Here is a 14,195-nt window from a genome sequence, read left to right as displayed (position 1 = left end):
AGAACTTTGGGAGGCCAAGGCAGGCAGATCACCTGAGGTCAGGAGTTCGAGACCAGCCTGGCCAACATGGTGAAACCCCATGTCTACTAAAAATACAAAAATTGCTGAGCGTGCTGGTGGTCACCTGTAATTCCAGATACTACGAAGTCTGAGGTAGGAGAATTGCTTGAATCCAGGAGGCAGAAGCTTCAGTGAGCTGAGATTGCTACTGCACTCCTGGGTGACAGAGTGAGATTCCGTCTCAAAAAAAAAAAAAAAGTAATATTGATCATAATTAAGCTTGCCTTTGATATGCTAATTATCTCTATTATATATATTTTTACAGGTTAAAACAAAGATTCCAAATTTTTCTGAAATGAGGAGAATATTACTTTCTAAATTGAGTCAAAATTAAATAATCTTAAAGGAGCTCTTTTGTTCTTTCCCTTAAATGAAATAGTAGTCACCTTTGAGATGCCTAAAATATAGAACACAATTTTTCTAGCACTACTTATTCAGTATATTAGTTTCAATACTTTCTGAAACAAGAAACATTTGAAATAAATAAATATTAATACTTTTAACAACAGCAATGACAAAAGTTCAAGTTGAATATGTTTTTGCTACTTTTGGCTCTGAATTTAAAGATAAAAAACAAATGTTTAAAGTATATACCACAAACACAAAAGCTATTGAAAGTACTGTCCTTAAAAGGAATATTTCAGGGGTATTATCTGAAAGCAAAATTGAATGTGAATGTCATGTAGCTGTATTGATATAGTGGTAATATTTATCATACTGTGCTACATTACCCTTTGTATAAAGAGAAGAGTTGAACACATCATCCCTTTGTATAAAGAGAATAATTAGACAAGTATCTATAGATGATCTAAATGACATTAAATTTTTTCTATTGATACATATTAGGTATACATATTTTGGGGATATATGTGATAATTTAATACATTCATATAATTTGTAAAGATCAAATCAGTGTAATTGGGATATCTATCACCTTAAATATTTATCTTTTCCTTATGCTGGAAAAATTCAGATTATCTTCTTCTAGCTGTTTTGAAATATACAATAGTTCTTATTTCTTCCATCGATCTGCATACTAAACTACATTAATAGCACATATCCATGTTATGTTTATATAATAGTTACATTAACAGTGACTAAATTTTTTTCATGGAAGAACAGGAGTTAGAATTTACTGTTAATTGTATTGCAAAGTAATTGTTTTCTGTGTATATAAGCATATTATTTTAAATATACAAATGATTAGATATTCATATTGAGAAAATAATGAAACAAATATTCAGAAAGAAGAAACTTAAAAATGCCTAGTGTCATCATACCAAAAAACCCTGACAGACACAATACATACTATTTTCCTTATAGATGAAGGAATCAGACTATATAAACTATTTCTTGCCTTACTATAGGCAAGAAACCTACAGTATTTTCCTTATAGATGAAGGGATCATACTATATAAACTATTTCTTGCCTTACTGTCTTCTCTGAGTAATGTATCATAAACATCTGTGCATGTCCAAAAATATATTTCTATATAAAGAATCTTAATACGAGCATAATAAAAAGCTGTTTTAAATTCAAGGATGTTTATTGAAATTCTGTTTCTGTGAGATACTAAGTACTAACAATGATAAGAAATGTAGAAGAGCTTGAATCAAATGAAGTATTTGGGTTGAAGTCGATAGAAATCTCAATAGGAACAAATTTTTGTTTGTTTGTTTGGCTAAGCAGAGGGGATTTTATTGATGGTACATGACAAGGTGGGGCTCCCTCGGCTCCTCCCTTTTGGGGGGTCTGCATGGAAACTGTGAGGAGGGGAGATTCTCAGTGTGGTGGGGGACTGAGTATGGCAGGGACTCCCCAGCAGTGAGGGCGGCTCTCTTCCTGTCATGCTCTCACTGGGGCTGGTGGTCTGGGGGTCTTACTCCTTGGAAGCCATGTGGGCAGAGGTCCACCACCCTGTTGCTGCAGCCAAATTCATTGTTATACTAGGAAATGAGCTTGACAAAGTGGTCGTTGAGGGCAATGCCAACCCCCACATCAAAGGTGGAAGAGTGGATGTCACTTTTGAAGTCAGAGGAGACAACCTGGTGCTCAGTGTAGCCCAGGATGCCTTTGAGGGGGCCCTCTGATGCCTGCTTCACCACCTTCTTGATGTCATCGTATTTGGCAGGTTTTTCCGGATGGCAGGTCAGGTCCACCAATGACGTGTTGGCGGTGGGGACACGGAAGGCCATGCCAGTGAGCTTCCCATTTAGCTCAGGGATGACCTTGCCCACAGCCTTGGCAGCACCAGTAGAGGTAGGGATGATGTTCTGGAGGGCCCTGTGGCCGTCACGCCACAGTTTCCCATAGGAGTCATCCACAGTCTTCTGGGTGGCAGCGATGGTGTGGACTGTGGTCATGAGTCCTTCCACGATACCAAAGTTGTCATGGATGCCCTTGGCCAGGGGCGATAAGCAGTTGGTGGTGCAGGAGGCATTGCTGACAATCTTGAGCTGTTGTCATATTTCTCATGGTTCACACCCATCGCGAACATGGGGGCATCAGCAGAGGGTGCAGAGATGATGACCGTTTTGGCTCCTCCCTGCAAGTGAGCCCCAGTGTTCTCCATGGCAGTGAAGACGCCAGTGGACTCCATGACATACTCAGTGCCAGCATCACCCCATTTGATTTTGGAGGGATCTTGCTCCTGGAAGATAGTGATGGGATTTCCACTGATGACAAGTTTCCCGTTCTCAGCCTTGACAGTGCCATGGAATTTGCCATAGGTGGAATTATACTGGAACATGTAGATGGTGTTGTTGAGGTCAATGAAGGAATCATTGATGGTGACAATATCGACTTTACCAGAGTTTAAAACAGCCCTGGTGACCAGGCACTCAATATGACCAAATCCGTTGACTGCAGTCTTCACCTTCACCATGGTGTCTCAGGGATGCAGCTGGCAGTGCACGAGAAGATGCAGCTGTCTGTCGAATGGGAGGAGCAGAGAGCCGCAGCAAGTATTTTTGAGAGCTTTTACTATATTAGATGGTTTTCTCGGGCTTAGGATACTTTGGTGTGCATATATTCCAAAAGAAGAAGAGACAAACATATAAAATAAATAAATTGTCTAGAATGTTTGAAGGTGATAAGTGTTATGGAGAAAGAGAACAGGAAAAGGGGGATCAGGAGTGTCAGTTGCTTTGCAGGAGACAGTTGTAATTTTACATAGAGTGGACAGTGTAGGTCTCATTGGAAGATGATATTGGAGGAGTTAGGAAGGAAGTCACAAAGATAGGAGTGGAAACATGCCAGATGGAAGGAACAGCCAATGCCAAGGCCCTCAGTGGGAACATGCCTGGAGACCAGGAGCAGCATGGAGACCACTGTGTCTGAAGTGGAGTGAGAGAGACGGAGAATAGGAGATGAGTTCACAGAGGTAGGTCAATGAGCGGGTATAGGTCTTAGGGCTTCCTGTAGGCTCTTTGGAAGAACATTGGCTTTTACTGTTAGCTAAATGAAAAGCCGTAAATGGTCTTACACAGTTACATGATATGATCTAATATTTTTAAAAGGAACATTCTGGTTGCTGTGTTGAGAACAGACTAAAGCAAAAGAAGAATCAGGGACCCTTGTTAGGAGACTATTACAGTAAACCCAGTGAGAGATGAGAGTGGCTCAGATTAGGAGGGTAATAATGGAATTAGGGGTAAGTTTTAAAATCCAAATTCTGGATAAAAATGTAGACAGTCACAAGGACTTTCTACTGGACTGAAAGCTTCCTAGAGTAGTGATTGAAAGTATGGGCTCTGGAGTAGGTAGCCTATTTTCACTTACTGGTTTTGCCTCCTGTTGTGGTCTGGTATAAGGTATTTAACTTTTCTGTGCTTCAGTTTCCTCATTTGTAAATTGGGAGTAATACTACAGTCTGCCACATCTTATCCATACTTTTAAATTCCAAAACTCTGAAATTCAAGACAGTAAAAAAATCTCATTTGGGACAAAACTGGATCTTTTCTGAAATCATTGGCAGCAGTACCAAAGACTATATACAGTCTTTTAAGTCTAAGTCTAGCAGTAAACTGGATTTATAAGACTATAATAGTCTATCTCACTTACTATCATTTGTTTTTCTGTAGAAATACTAATGTATTTGATTATGGGGGCGTTCTTAGAAATAAATATGTTTACATATATAAACTTATATAAGTATATGTTTTTTTATGTATGTATTTAGAGAGATGGGTGGCTGGGGAAGGGGAGAGGAAGAAATGGGGAAGAGGGTAGACGTAGGAAAGCATTTGTGGCAAAATGCGTATAAATGTTGAATCTAGGTGGAAGTATTTATTGTATTATTCTTTCAACTTTTCTGTAATATTTGAAATTTAAGTAACGAATGCTTTATTACCAGAGAAAGCAAAGTTTCTAAGTCCATTTCTGTATGACCTCTTCATACAGTTTTCTGTCATATTGCAATTTAGTGTGTATATGTTATTGAATGTTTGGTGATTTTGAAGTTTTCCAGTAAAATAATTATGGCTTCTCCTATAATTATAAAAAAAATCCTATTTGAAATTGTGTTATGTGGCATATTTAATTAGAAAGGGAATTGTGGATGTGTGAATGCTGTGAATGATGGATCTTCCATTAGCATATAGATGAATTTTATTTTTAAGCCAAAATGGAAAAATGTCTAGTAAACCTTATCTACTACAACAGCAGGTATTTTAAGACATTCAGAAAGTAAAGAGGAGAATTATACGCCTATTTCTATTAATACTTACTGTGTATGGTTTTGGTGGTAGCACTTAGGAACATAGTGAAAATTAAAGGTTAATAGTACTTCAAGCACTGAGTTTAACATAGTTAAAAACAGATATATCTTTTGATCACACTTTTAAGTATATGTCTTAATGCTGTGATACTTTTCTGTGGATAGATTTTTTTTTTATTTTGAATATGGCATTAAAATCTGGGTAGGTATCCCAAAATAAATTCTTGTATGACTAATACTATTTCTATTTTTTTTCTAAATGACTGCTGGGATATTCATTTATTGGTTTTGTGGGGAATTTATTTTCTTTTTGGCATAGATACTTTGTGTGGGTTTTTCAGATGTCATAGATAATCATTTTTAAGAATATTTTTGGGCTTGCTTGGATTGTCTTGTTCCCATGTGCCCAAATCATTTTAATTCTTGCAGAATTTCCAGTATTTGGTAGTGCAGTCTGCTTATGTCAATGTGCCTAATTGTGGTTAGTTTGTATATAGACGTGTGATTTTTGGAAGCTAGAGACAATTTTTTTTTTTATTTTATTTTTGCAGACTGCTGAGCTTCCTATGTTACTTAAGTTACCTGTATGTTGTGAAACTTTTTTTTTTAAAGAAAAGTTTTGTGCAAATTGATAATGCAGCTATATGTAATGGATAGCTAAAGCAGATTCATATAATTTCTTTGGAAATATTTCTACCTACTGTATTTTTACACTGCATTTTCTTTTTTTTCCAATTTTTTATTTTATTTATTTATTTATTTTTTAAATTTATTTATTTATTATTATTATACTTTAAGTTCTAGGGTACATGTGTGTAACGTGCAGGTTTGTTACATATGTATACTTGTGCCATGTTGGTGTGCTGCACCCATCAACTCGTCAGCACCCCTCAACTCGTCATTTACATCAGGTATAACTCCCAATGCAATCCCTCCCCCCTCCCCCCTCCCCATGATAGGCCCCGGTGTGTGATGTTCCCCTTCCTGAGTCCAAGTGATCTCATTGTTCAGTTCCCACTTATGAGTGAGAACATGCGGTGTTTGGTTTTCTGTTCTTGTGATAGTTTGCTAAGAATGATGGTTTCCAGCTGCATCCATGTCCCTACAAAGGACACAAACTCATCCTTTTTTATGGCTGCATAGTATTCCATGGTGTATATGTGCCACATTTTCTTAATCCAGGCTGTCACTGATGGACATTTGGGTTGATTCCAAGTCTTTGCTATTGTGAATAGTATCGCAATAAACATACGTGTGCATCTGTCTTTATAGCAGCATGATTTATAATCCTTTGGGTATATACCCAGTAATGAGATGGCTGGGTCATATGGTACATCTAGTTCTAGATCCTTGAGGAATCGCCATACTGTTTTCCATAATGGTTGAACTAGTTTACAATCCCACCAACAGTGTAAAAGTGTTCCTATTTCTCCACATCCTCTCCAGCACCTGTTGTTTCCTGACTTTTTAATGATTGCCATTGTAACTGGTTACACTGCATTTTCTAAGATTTATCTCCCTCTCTTTTGAGTTCTGATTAGCTACTATTATTATACCATGTATTTGGCGATTATTCATGTTTCTACTTTTGATATTTCTAATGTTCTATCAAAATATGCTTGATCTCTTTTTTTGGTATTTTACCATTCATTTTGTCTCAACTGGATTGTAAGATTCTAGAGAAAAGGAATCATATTTTATAAATTTTTCTTGTATTTCTCATGCTATTTAGATTTAATGCCTGGTTGGTGTTCAATTAATATATGTTGTTTGCTATCTCAGAGAAATTGTAACTTAGAATTACTTTATTCATTCACTCACACAGAAAAAAATGTAAAGTATTCATATATTCTTTATTTCTCCTACTGTTTAAGCATATTATTCTGACAGGCAAATTCTCATAAATAATAGATATTAAAGGATTTGGACACACTCTAAGGAATCAGACTGTGAGGACATGAAATATTATTATTATTGTTTTACTTTTGAGAAGGAGTCTTACTCTGTCACCCAGGCTGGAGTGTAGTGGCATAGTCTCAGCTCACTGCAACCTCTTTTTCCTGGATTCAAGTGATTCTCCTGCCTCAGCCTCCCAACTAGCTAGGATTACAGGCATGCGCCACCATGCCCAGCTATTTTTTTGTATTTTTTTTAGCAGAGACAGAGTTTCACCATGTTGCCCAGGCTGGTCTCGAACTTCTGGGCTCAAGAGATCCACCCGTCTTGGCCTCCCAAAGTGCTGGGAATGCCACCATACCTGGCTTCATTCACTCATCCATATACAGGGCACGACTGATTTGATTTTGGCAAACAGAATGGGCTAAAACAACAATTTGCTGGGGATAGTCTTCTTTAAAAAAGCATTTTCCAGAGTTCGATTAGATCAGTACTTTTGGTTCACCAAAAAATTATGATGAAAAAAGTATTCAGTGCTCGAATTAAGTGGAGAAAAACGGAATTAAATGAAATCAAACAGGATTCTTTACAGCAAAGTTTCTCAGACTGATAACCTATTTTGTGAGTTTTTTGGATGGCGAGAATTAGATTTAATGAAGTAGTATATATAGCCTAATTATTGGCACAAAGTAGATATTCTCAAATGGTGGTTATTGTTACTGGTATTATTTTAACTCTCAGGTTTCTTGATGATCAAATAGATTATGGTATCATGTACCAAATTTCAGAATATTGGAATATTTGAGAGAGATAGAAAGTTCATTTGGGGGGCCAGATGTAGTGGTGCATGCCTGTAATCCCAGTACTTTGAGGGGCCAAGGTAGACGGATCAGTTTAGTTTAAGAGTTCAAGACCGGCCTGGACAACATAGTGAAACCCTGTCTTTACAAAAAATACAAAAATCAACTGGTGTGGTGGTGCGTGCTATGGTCCAGCTACTCAGGAGGCTGAGGTAGGAGGATTGCTTGAGCCTGGGATGTTGAGGCTGCAGTGAGCTGTGATTACACCACTGCACTCTTTCTAGCCTGTGGGGTAGAATGAGATCCTGTGAAAAGAAAGAGAGAGAAAGGGAGGGAGGGAGGAAGGGAGGGAAGGGGAGGGGATGGGAGGAAAGGGGAGAGTTGAGTTTATTTTTGAGACATGCTAAATTTTAAATGTCTTTTGGACTTCCAGGTAGAAGGGTCTAATAGTCAATTAAATATATGGACCTGGAACTTAGTAGATGATGTACTTAAAACATCCTAACATTTTAACTTGCATATTATATATGCTGCACGAATGGTATCTGTTCCGAGTTTGGCAATGTCACAGATTATCAACAAGTGTAATTGTTAAAAAGATTTAATCAATAAGATGTTCTATTATGTTGCTATATGTCTTCATAGAAGATTCTTTGAAAAATTCATAAAAGGAAATACTAAAATCAGCCAAAACAAAATATTAAAGTATTTTTTCTACATTTAATAATACATTTTTATACTTTTTTCCTTTAGAATCCCAAAAGGACTTGAAGTAGAGTATTCATTATTTAAATTGTGGGGACTAAGCTTACATATTATTACTTAATGTGTAATTTCATGTGAGGAAGTATGTCTAGTATGCCATCATGACCATGATTAGAAATGGAGATGTATACAAATATGAGAGTCTAAATAATGTTTACTTATATGGAAACATATAGTTTCTGCAGATGTATAGCCAATAGTGTTGTCTCATATGATGAGGGTGTCAGTTTTAATTGATATTTGATTTGTGAAATAGCAGCAAGAAAAGAAGCTTAAAAAGAATAAACGTAGAAAGAAACCTTCCCAAATCTAATATTCCTTTAACCAAAAAATGTTCTCATTTTATAGTACAGATTATAAGTACGCTATCAAAGGAGAGATTAATAGAATGAAACTTTCATATTGTTCTTGCTTTATAAATTTTCTCTAGTTTTAAATCTACCTGGCTTTTTTCATATATCTATTTTAATGATATACTGTATAGTATGGTAATTTTCCTTGATTAAGTTTTAAGTACTTCAATAACTCAGTGATTGTAAAATGAGCCTAAGTTTTTTATGGAAAAGAAACATGGTTTCACAGCCAGTTTTAATAACTGCAAATTAAAATTCTAATGTTTGAAATAAGACTGTGGCACTGTCTTAGTCAATTTGGGCTGCTATAATACACTACCATAAACTGGGTACTTTAACAGTGACAGAAATGCATTTCTCACAGTTCTGGGGAGGCTGGGAAGTCCGAAAGCAGGGTGTCAGCATGGTTGTGTTCCAGTAAGGACCCTCTTCTGGGTTGCAGACTGCCAGCTTCCTGTTGTTTCCTCACGTTGCAGAAAGCAGAGAGCTCTCTGGGGTCCCTTTTTTAAAGGGCACTAATCATATGACCTAAATCACCTCCCAAAGGCCCCATCTCCTAATACCATCATATTGGGGGTCAGGATTTTAAAATACATTAATTTTGGGGTACACATTCAGTCTGTTGCAGGAACTTTCAATAGTTTAATGCTATTCTACTTGTTATTTGACAATTATAATGTAAACTGTCAGGTGATTCAGTACCCAGAGGTTAGTAGACATGCCTTACTGTCCTAGGTCCTCATACGCTGAGATATGTGGAGCTAGCTTTTTTTCATGGACCAGAATGGGAGTTTCTGGGAAGAGGTGAGAGGTGGTCCTAAACCTTTAGGTAGTCCGGGATACTAGAGCTGCCCAGGTGAACCAGAACTATTCTTAATTGGATTTGCCTTTTTAAAATTAAACTACTGTAGAATCTTTAGAAATATCTAGGAAACTTTTGAGAACCAGGGAATGTTTTTGGCTTATAGTTCTGGTTTAGTATGTGACTTTTATTTTTTACTGTGTTATAATTGTTTGCATTTCTAGAAGTTCTCTTAAACATCAAATAGTTGATGTTTAAGAGGGCAGCTAGCTTTTAATGCTTCCAGAAAAGTGACCATTTTAATGTTAAATATTAATAACATTTTCACTACTTATCTATGGTAATAAGCCTTTGATTTTGATTTATACCTATTCTGTAATATTATTTTGTCCATTTATCTCATTTCCCTTGAAACTGGCTTAATCCTACTTTAAGGTATGAGAAAAAGAAATACTTCGTGTAATTTTTTTCAAAGATGTGAAACAAGTCAGATGGAATGTCTGGACTAGTTCAAGTCTTAACTGTTACCTCAGTTGATTTTATAGTTAAAGATAATTATTTATTAAAAGTTGATTTTTATTTATTATAGAGATATAGATGATTTCTTAAATTATGAATTTAAACTAATTATTTTTTCCAAGCAGAATAAAAGTTATTTTTATGAAAATGTATATATGACTTGTGCTAAATAGGAGTGAGGTAGAGTATCGTATATCTTAAGTACTGGAAATTCAGCGAGTGCCCAGTAGTAGTTTAAAATACCAAACTATCTTCTTTCCTAAGCATTGCCTTAATGAGGAAAAATTTGGAGAATGGAAAAAATGTAGACATGTTTCAAACATCAGTTCTTTACATCAAGATCTAAGAGTTGTCTAAATTTGTGCATAGACATATAAATCTTTTTAGCAATGCAGTGAAACTTATCTTTTACTGTAAAATGCCATTAAAAATATAAAGTAACAGTTCATCGGGTCTCCATATTCATCTAGAGATTTTACATGTGGAAAACTTGAATGGAAATTTAGTTTAGGATCCAAAAATAACTTTTCAACAATCTGTGTGGTACATTCAGGTGTTCTGACTTAAGTTTACACATAGCATATGGAGAATTAAGAAAAATTGCCAAGTTTTATCTCAGGTGATATTTATGCAAGTCTATTAATTTGAGCATTATTTCCTCATCTTTTAGAAGGGTATTTATTTTTAAGGAAGATTATAAATCTCCTTCCTCTTTACCCAAACTAAAGAATTTTTTAAAAGGAGGCATAGTTCTTATATCACTTTGCATCCCCTACCCAAATCACTTCTGGAATAGTGTATTTAGTTTTGCATACCATGGTTTTGAAGTGTCATTGATATCCGAGAAAGTGACAATAGCAGTGACAGTTATTGAAAACTTGTCGTGTGAGAAATGGTGGAAATAGGAATGTTTAGCCTAAAAGGAAAGACTTGAAAGTTAAGCCGTCAATTATTTGAAAGATTTTTATATACAAGAAAGTGTATGCTTGCGTGGCATAGCTTCAGAATGTAGAACTTAAATTACTAGATGAGATGTAAAGCCACATACCCACAACCATGTCATTTTTGACAAAGTCAACGATAACAAACAATGGAGAAAGAACTCCCTATTCAATAATGGTGCTACAGTAACTGGCTACCAATATGTAGAATATTGAAACAGAACCCATTCCTTTCACAATTAACTCAAGATAGATTAAAGACTTAAATGTAAAACCTAAAACTATAAAAACCTAGAAGAAACCTTAAGAAATACCATTCTGGACCAGGCGAGGTAGCTCACGCCTGTAATCCCAGTACTTTGGGAGGCCAAGGCGGGTGGATCAGAAGTTCAAGAGATAGAGATCATCCTGACCAATGTGGTGAAACCCTGATTCTACAAAAATACACAAAATTAGCCAGGTGTGGTGGTGGGCGCCTGTAGTCCCAGCTACTTGGGAGGCTGAGGCAGGAGAATCACTTGAACCCAGGAGACGGAGCTTGCAGTGAGCCAAGATTGTGCCACTGCACTCCAGCCTGATGACAAAGAGGGAGACTCCATCTCAAAAAAAAAAAAAAAAGAAATACCATTCTGGACATTGGCCTTGGCAAATAATTTATGACTAAGTCCCCAAAAGCAATTGCAACCAAAACAAAAAAAGGACCCTTATTAAAGATTCTGCACAGCAAAAGAAATTATTACAAGAATAAACAGACAACCTACCAAATGGGAAAGAATATTCACAAACTATGCATCTGGCAAAGCTCTAATATCCAGAATCTATTAATATAAGGAACTTAAATTTACAAGCGAAAAACAAACAATCCCATTAATAAAGTGGGCAAAAAACATAACAGACACTTCTCAAAAGAAGACATGAAAAAATGTTCAGCATCAGTGAGAAGTGCAAATCAAAACCACAATGAGATACCATCTCATACCAGTCACAATGACTATTATTAAAAAATTTTAAAAAATCAGATGTTGGTGAGATTACAAAGAAAAGAAATGCTTATACACTGCTGGTGGGAATGTAAATTATTTTAGTCACTGTAGAAAGCAGTTTGGAGATTTCTCAAATAACTTAAAACTGAACTACCATTCAACCCAGCAATTCCATTATTGGGTATATACCCAAAGGAAAATAAACCATTCGGCCAAAAAGACACATGCACTTGTATGTTCATTGCAGCATTATTCACAAAAGCAAAGAAATGGAATCAACCTAGATGCCCACCATCTGTGGACTGGATAAAGAAAATGTGGTCATATACACATGGAATACTACACAGCCATAAAAAGAATGAAATCATGTACTTTGCAGCAACATGGATGCAGCAAATTGTCAATTTTAACTCAATACTATATGTTTTATTGTATATTTTGTAATAATATTTTATTTTTGCTATGGTAAAATTTATAAAATAGTTGATAGAAGGATTCCAAATTAAATATTATCTGCTTAAAATATATCCTTAAAGTTATCAAATTTTATTTTTTTCTAAGCAAAGAAGTTTCTCATTTAACAGTATAAACCCTTATCTTAGTATGATTGGTGGGTGGCTGAATTAATGACATTCATAATAATTTGGGGAGTATCATATTTTACATATTTTACAAAAATAGTGCTGCCTTGTTAAATAAAACATTTTCACTATGAAATGAGGTAATTTATTTTGAAAGCTGAAAATGTGCAAGTATATTATTTCCCTGTTTAAATACGATCATTTTTATTGTAAATGTGCCAAATAAATGCCATCTGCCTGATGAAATCAGTGTTACCTTAGGATTCTTTCCAGTGCTTTTTACCATGGAAAGTACTTTGGAGTTTATCAGAACAATAGTCGATTTATACTTAATTAATTGGGTGCTTCTACTAGTTTTAAAGTGAATAAATGAAGAAGTTATATAAAATTATTTTGTGTACATTTTGAGTCCACTTTTATTTGGAAACAATAGTTGAGCTGTGATATGTAGAGACTGAGTCAGTAACATTTGCTATTTGTTGATTTCTAAAATCTGCTCATTTTATAATGGAAAACGATCATTCTAAGGAAAGTATCACCAGGTAGTAAATGCCAGAGTTGGCACTTGAACTTGTTTTCTTTCTCCTAATCCTCTGCATCAGTAAGAGTCCTCCAGAGAAACAAAACCAATAGTATATATATGTGTGCGTGTGTATGTATGTATGTATGTATGTATATGTGTGTATATGTATGTGTGTATACATTTTAAGGAATTGTTCCATGAGATTGTGGAGGCTGGCAAGTCTAAAATCTGCAGTTTGAATCTGAAGACAGTCTGCTGGTAGAATTTCTTCTTCTTCAGGGGAGGTCAGTCTTTTCTAATAAGGTTTTAGCTGATTGGATGAGGCCCATACACATTGTGGAAGGTAATCTGTTTTATTCAGAATCTACTGATTTAAATATTAGTATCATCTAAAAACTACCTTCATGGAAGCATTTAGAATGTTTGATCAAACATCTGGGTACTATGCCTAGCTAGGGTGACACATGAAAATAGCCAATGCATATTCCTAGACCAGTCTCGGGTCTTCTTATCTTAGATTGATTATGTTTTCCAACTCGACTGTGAGTTGTTCAAAGAAGCTGCACTCTATCATGTAGCTTCCTGGACCTTTCCCTATTAGTATGTGTTCTGAATTTCAAAAGGTAAAATGATATATTATGCTTGTTAATTAAGATTATTTTCTCAAATATGGGGATGTTTACGTGTGAAGAGTTTCATATATTGCTTTTCAGAGGAGCTTAATTCTAGCAGATGTTTCTTAGGAATATGACTCTACTATGGTTTCACTTGTAAAAGTTCCTAATACTGACTGGATTAATTGTAGTAATTTAACATTTAAATCTAATTTTAGAAATTGTCAGATCATGTTATTGACCATTCAGTTCTTCCAGAAGGTTCTTGCTTTGTTTTCTTCCCAACTCTGCCATCTTTTATAGTCTTTTAAATTATTGACTATGTTTATTATTTCCTTTCTCCTTCCTTCCATTACCAGAAATTTATTGAGTGTCCACTGCATGCCAGGCACTTTACTAAGCATTGAGATTAGGTAAATAAAGACTTAATTTCTGCATGTGTGGAATTTACAGGTAATATTCAAGTGAACAAAGAAATACATGAGTACTGTTTGTGTTATGAAGGAAATGAACAGAGGACAGTGAGAAACAGTAACAGGGGATTTCCTTTCACAGTGTAGTTAGGTATGTACCTCTGAGGAGGTAATATTTAGGCTGCCAGTTGAAGGATAAGGAAGCAGCTTGTGAAAATCAGGAAAAA

At 35.6% G+C, this 14,195-nt stretch overlaps 1 protein-coding gene across 3 annotated transcripts in view; it reads left to right on the top strand.

The window, feature by feature from the left end:
- Nucleotides 1–14,195, top strand: part of ME1 (malic enzyme 1, NADP(+)-dependent, cytosolic) — a 226,114-nt gene that overhangs the window by 48,007 nt on the left and 163,912 nt on the right. Inside the window, exon 4 of one of the 3 annotated variants that reach the window (XM_012001195.1) lies at nt 13,915–13,968. The exons of the other annotated variants lie outside the window; for them this stretch is intronic. Coding sequence (XP_011856585.1) covers nt 13,915–13,968 — 54 coding nt within the window. The remainder of the gene's footprint in view (nt 1–13,914; nt 13,969–14,195) is intronic. 3 annotated transcript variants of the gene reach the window in all.

The sequence above is a fragment of the Mandrillus leucophaeus genome, unplaced genomic scaffold, assembly GCF_000951045.1.
Source record: "Mandrillus leucophaeus isolate KB7577 unplaced genomic scaffold, Mleu.le_1.0 Scaffold652, whole genome shotgun sequence".
Classification (NCBI taxonomy): domain Eukaryota; kingdom Metazoa; phylum Chordata; class Mammalia; order Primates; family Cercopithecidae; genus Mandrillus; species Mandrillus leucophaeus.
The sequence above is the reverse complement of the archived record's forward strand: the minus strand, read 5'-3'. Positions and strand labels throughout refer to the sequence as shown.